The 5,947-nt window shown below is 47.7% G+C and overlaps 1 protein-coding gene across 1 annotated transcript; it reads left to right on the top strand.

Annotated features, from left to right (window-relative positions):
* The first annotated feature begins 2,140 nt into the window (after positions 1 to 2,140).
* LOC123149047 (probable beta-1,3-galactosyltransferase 2) lies at positions 2,141 to 5,624 on the top strand. The gene is made up of 11 exons (XM_044568584.1): positions 2,141 to 2,520; positions 3,006 to 3,102; positions 3,199 to 3,260; positions 3,363 to 3,574; positions 3,662 to 3,725; positions 3,806 to 3,878; positions 4,042 to 4,162; positions 4,488 to 4,575; positions 4,658 to 4,774; positions 4,883 to 4,992; positions 5,175 to 5,624. Exons 1-11 carry the CDS (start codon positions 2,402 to 2,404, stop codon positions 5,321 to 5,323), a joined length of 1,212 nt encoding a protein of 403 aa, XP_044424519.1. The 5' UTR covers positions 2,141 to 2,401; the 3' UTR covers positions 5,324 to 5,624.
* The last annotated feature ends 323 nt before the right edge of the window (positions 5,625 to 5,947 follow it).

The following is a 5,947-nucleotide window of genomic DNA, read 5'->3' as shown; positions in this document are numbered from 1 at the left end:
GGTTTCAGTTTCAGGGTGAGAATGTTGTGCCTGAGCATGGAGTAGCGGCAACATTTGAACAGTTCACCTAATTTCATGAAGACATGCGTGATTGGGAAACTCACGTGCACTGCAAAATGATTTGGTTGAGTATATGTGGGCTCATGTTGGAAACATTTTTATTTGTATCCGGCTTGTAAAAGCATAATATTTTATTCGGTAAACCATGTTATTTGACAATATGTTTGAATGCAAATCAATGTAATATTGGACAGCCAGTCAGCCACGTCGGCACATATGGGTCGACGCGTTGGGCGCGCTGCCGACCAAAATCTAAAAGAGGGCGGACGCCGTCGGCACATATGGGTCGACGCGTTGGGCGCGCTGCCGACCAAAATCTAAAAGAAGGCGGACGTCGGGCGGGCGCCCGACCAAATGAACAAAAAAAGGATGAAACCGTCGTCCGTTTGGATCGGCCCGTTGAAGTTGCTCTTACTATTATTTTTCAACACAGCAGTGTTTTCACTTCATGCCTTGCAAGGACGGAGTGTGCCTCATGTCCAGTGGGTTAAGAGGTTGGGTGTGCGGCATTTCGGATGAAAATCTTGCCCCGTCTTTGGTCGGTGCCGGTGGCGATGGCACCCGTGTGTGTCGTTCCCCTCCTTGGAGGCGTCGCCGAGGTGTGTCGACATCCCCTCTCCCACTTGATGATGGTAGTTGTCTTCGGACGAAAGCCTAGGTCCAGAGTTGGATTGGCGTGATGGCGGCGTTCTCGACGCTGTTTCTCTCTTGAGAGCATTGCGTTTGGAGACACGGCCTAGAGGTTCTTTGTGTGGTGCTCTCTCGATGTTCGTCGTTATCCAAGTTTGATCTTCAGGGGCGCAATGTACGCCGTCGCCGATGAGTCCAAGATGGTGCCTTTCCCTGGACCAACCAAGTTCCGCCATCTACTTGCCACACCTCCTTTAGGCATCAAGGGTAGATGGTGCGTCGACAAGGGGAGTTCAGTTGAATCTGCTAATCTTTGAAGGTGATCGGCGTCGGTCGAGACGCGGCAATGTTGCTCAGTTGGACAGGCTCTTTTGTGTTGTAGTTGCAATGTTGATGGTGGCTGTCTTCGGACTAGCCTTGGTGTGGAGTTTATACTACACTCGTTGTTCGCAGCGAGTTGTAGTCTTCTTGTACTTAAAATTCTACCTTCTATAAAACTATGGTACGCAATTGCATACTTTTGAAAAAAAACTTCATGCCCTGCTCTTAACGAGACCCGCATCCACGCACCGTGCACCGTGCACCGTCTCAGGCTAGTCATAGTGGGAGTAACTTAGCTAGTAACATGGCGTACTTCGAAAAAATTCTGCTTATGTGACAAGTAATTAACGAGAGGTGGTAACATAATATGTTACTGTAACATAACGCTTTCCAAGACAAGATGAGTCTACAAGCTAATAAATGAAGCCATCTATGATACTACTATTATGTTACTTTGCATTATGAAGGTAATATCTTATACTAATATCATATGCATGACACTAGTCTAATTTACTCTTCACTATGACCAGCTTGGTTCTACATTTGTTTGAATAAAATGTTTCGCCAAATGCATGCGTCTAATCAAAAAAACTTTTCTTATTCGTCTTTTTCTATCTTCCCACTCATCTCCACTATACCCCTCATCTTCTAATTCCTCCCATTCGACCAAAGAATTCTCTATAATAATTCGCGAATCTAAGTCTGCTAATTGTTCTCTAATAGCACCTGCTCCTGTCGCAATTTCCCGATTTCGAAAGCCTCAGAGAGTCAGAGTCAAGGGGTTACAGGAAAGCCGCGGTACATGGCGCGGGGTGTGCGAGGCGAACCAGTCCGTCGCCGGCCGGCGAGCACGCGAACCAACCACCGCCACGCTAGCCCGCCTGGCAGCCGCTCCGCCTAACGACCCGGCCGGCATGCAATGCATTCCTGCTGCACCGCCTTGCACTCCACCCCGACGACGTACGCCTCCACCTGCCGCAGCACGAGCTCAGCTCAGCAGTCAGCAAATCCAAGAAAATCCAGCCAACAGCAACCGCAACGGCGGCCATTACTTACTTTACGGCCAGTTACCACCAATCACCAGTACTGTCATATTAATAAACTCACCGCAAACCTCCGTCGAATTCGCGGCCCCCAACCCAATTACCGAACCCCGCTGAACTGTACTGTCGGTCGCCGCCTCCGCCCGCGCGCGCACATGGCGACGGGGGGAGGACGGCTCGGGGATTTAAGTAAGCGAGAATACCCGGGGAGCCACGCTTCCTCCTCGTCGTCCTCCTCCTCCTCCCCATCCCCCGCCGTACATCGGCACATGTCCTGCCCGGCAGCTGAGTAGCTAGCTCGGCTGAGAGTGGGGGAGGGCCGGCGGTAGTGCAAGCGGGCGGCGGCCATGAGCTGGAGGAGAGGGGCGGCGGGAGGGGGAGGGGGAGGGGACGGGGCCGTGGCCAGGCGGTGGGTGCTCCTGCTCTGCGCCGGGAGCTTCTCCCTCGGCCTGCTCTTCACCTCCGGGTATGTATGTATGTCGCCTCGCCTGCGGTTCTCCTTCTCCATTAGTCGTCCGGCGCTCAGCGCGCCTGGCCGGCCTCCAGATTCCGTGTCCCGCCCCGTTTCCGCGGAATTCTGAAGGGCGTCGGCCTGGGACGGGTCTCGGGGGCAAGATCTGCTGTGCTCCTTCTTGCATTTTGGGGGCAGATTTAGGTCAATGGGCTGAGGTAGGTGAGGTCCAGCCCTGGCCCTGCTTTGAACCTTTGACTTCAACGGCTGTTCTTGCTTGTGGTGCTTTGAGCCTTTTGACTGCGGTGTCCAACGATTCAAAGAATTCAGACTTCTGGTTCGATCGTGGCATTAGCCGATTGGGACTGAATGCTATATGAGCTCCAAAATCGTTTACGCGAGCTATGAATTCCGGACTGACCGATGAGCTAGCTAACTACTCCTCCTACTGTGCTGTATGATTTTACTCATGTGCTCTGTAATTCATCTCTGCTTCCCAGGATGTGGACATTGCCCGAGGCAACCGAGGTTGCCAAGCCAAACGAAAGAAGAGGGAAAGAGGCCGAGCTCGCCGCCGTAGACTGTGATTCTACTAAGGTAACTTCATCCCTCTCCCAAATGACACCATCTCCTTTCCAATCACAGTTTCCTGCAGCAGTGGCATGCTCATGTTGATGCAAATTTCAATTTCAGGTCGGACAGAAGCAGGATTTCAGAGATACGCTACAGGCCTTGGACACTCACAACGCTGTACAGTACGTGACAACACGCATGTCTTTTTTCCCCTGATTTATTCCAGCAAAGTTTCAAGGTAGATTTTTATCTAACTAGAGTTCAAATGGCCCCTCCTCCTGCAGGACACTGGACAAGACGATAGCAAATTTGGAGACAGAGCTTTCAGCTGCAAGGACACTGCAGGAGTCATTCCTCAACGGCTCTCCGGTTTCGCAGGAGTACAAGGCCTCCGAATCGTCCGGAAGGCGCAAGTACCTCATGGTCATCGGCATCAACACGGCCTTCAGCAGCCGTAAGAGGAGGGATTCCATCCGCAACACCTGGATGCCACAAGGTTTTTTTCCCCCACATGGAACTGTTCTTGAAGATTTTTGTGGCATGGGTAATGGGTTATTAATGGTGGAGTGACCATGGAAAACAGGAGAGAAGAGGAAAAAGCTGGAGGAAGAGAAGGGCATCATAATTCGTTTTGTCATTGGTCACAGGTGTGCAACATGATTATGTTCAACTTGGGCTTCCCTCACATTTTTCAGTCCAATTGGTTATGATGAATGGTTGTTTGCAGTGCTATTTCAGGTGGAATTGTGGATAGGGCAATCGCGGCAGAGGATAGGAAACACGGAGACTTCATGAGGCTTGTAAGCTTCACTTTATCTGTTTTACTATATAAGATAAGAGTTATTAGCCGTCCCTAAAAAAAGTTGTTAGCTGCACCCGTCGGAACTGCCAAAGTAATTGTTACTTTGACTTTGGATTACATTATGAGTTGTTCTTACTTCCAATTGTCTTCACTCTTTACAGGATCATGTGGAAGGATACCTTGAATTATCTGGAAAAACCAAGACATACTTTGCGACGGCTGTTGCTTTATGGGATGCTAACTTCTATGTCAAAGTTGATGATGATGTACATGTAAATATAGGTAAATTCTTCAAATATTAATTGACCATATGAGCTGGATAAAATAATCATCACTGTATTGGTACCTAAATAACCATCTTTAGTGCTAACTGCTAAAGCACATTTACGTCTTTTATATACCTAAATGTATTGGTACGATGCTAAGTAAGTACCTAGAGGCTAAGACTGCTATGAAATTTAAACTCTGATGCCATCTAGTTTGCTTATTCCCTCATAAGGAGGAGCTGACAAAAGTTCATCAATTCTGGACCTCCACTTGTGTCAAAACATCTTGTTCAGCAAGTGACAAACATTCTGTTTCTAACATGCAACTTCCACATCTGCAGCCACCCTTGGGCAGATTTTGTCCAAACATATTTCGAGACCCAGAGTATATACTGGATGCATGAAGTCTGGTCCTGTACTATCCGACAAGTAAGTAGTTCACGGTATTTAGGTCCTCATTTCTTTGTTGTGTTTCTGGGTAGTTAACTAATATACAATTGCCACGGAACAGGGAAGTCAGATATTATGAACCCGAGCACTGGAAATTCGGGGATAAGTATTTCCGACATGCCACCGGTCAGCTATATGCTATTTCAAAAGATTTGGCAACCTACATCTCCCTAAATAAGTGAGATATTACCCGAACCAGATTTTGTTTCAAATGGCCGAATTTACTCTTAACTTCATGCTTTGGAGCGTATACTCAAACCGTTTCGGATGATTTGATCTTTTCCAGGCATGTGTTGCACAAGTATGTCAACGAGGATGTCTCTTTGGGGGCTTGGTTCATAGGGCTAGATGTTGAGCATATTGATGACCGTCGTCTTTGCTGCGGTACTCCACCCGGTAAGCCTCTCTATAACTCTTGTCTGCATGGGTTCAGATTGAGTGCCCAAATTTGTCAACTATTTACAGTATTTTCTGCAGAGCTATTGATAAAAATGTGATAAAGAACAACCTATAATCTGTAAGCGACAGGCTTTGTGCACAAACTAGGTTCGAATAATCTGTCTGTTGCCTGACCGCAGATTGTGAGTGGAAAGCCCAGGCGGGGAACACCTGCGCGGCGTCATTCGACTGGAGATGCAGCGGCATATGCAACACCGTGGAGAACATCCAGGGAGTGCACAACAAATGCGGGGAGAGCGAAAAGGCGCTCTGGACCGCTTCTTTCTAAGCGAAATCTGGGTGAAGTTCAGACTGACGAAGTTGCTCTGCTGTAGTATAGTAGTCCTGAGTATGTTGTACATTGTGCATGAAACGTGTTCAGTTCATTCTTGGGCCTGTAGGTAGGTGGTCGGTCAGGCGATGCCGGCGAAGCAGGCCGTGGTTTTACTCGGAGTCTGCTGGTTGCCGGCTGAGGGGGGCACGTATATGGGATGCTCGGTCTTTTGGGGAGTTTGGGCGGTCTTTTTGTAAGGACCTCATGTACTCTGTGCAAGGTTAACAAGATATATAAAGCTCTTCTTCATTGTTCATGGTGGTGCATTTTGATGGACTGTTGAATTGGCACTGCAGTGCTACACTTGATTTGGGCTGCTTTGAATTGAATTGAAGGGTTTGTCACAGAAATTTGATGATAGGACTTTATAGTACATATGATGAATCGTAGGAAGTATGCTGTAGAAATTATTCCAGCAACTTGATGATTTTCATGTATATGTTAGTTATTTTGGGTATATGTAACTACTCCATTATTATGCTTTTTTTTGCAAAGCATATATTTGTACTGAAATTTTAACTTGAGCTTTTCCCCGCAAATATTTTTTAAAAAAAAAATCCAACTTTAGCTCTTTTGGGC

Source organism: Triticum aestivum, chromosome 7A (assembly GCF_018294505.1).
Source record: "Triticum aestivum cultivar Chinese Spring chromosome 7A, IWGSC CS RefSeq v2.1, whole genome shotgun sequence".
NCBI lineage: Eukaryota > Viridiplantae > Streptophyta > Magnoliopsida > Poales > Poaceae > Triticum > Triticum aestivum.
This window is presented reverse-complemented; position numbering and strand designations above follow the sequence as displayed.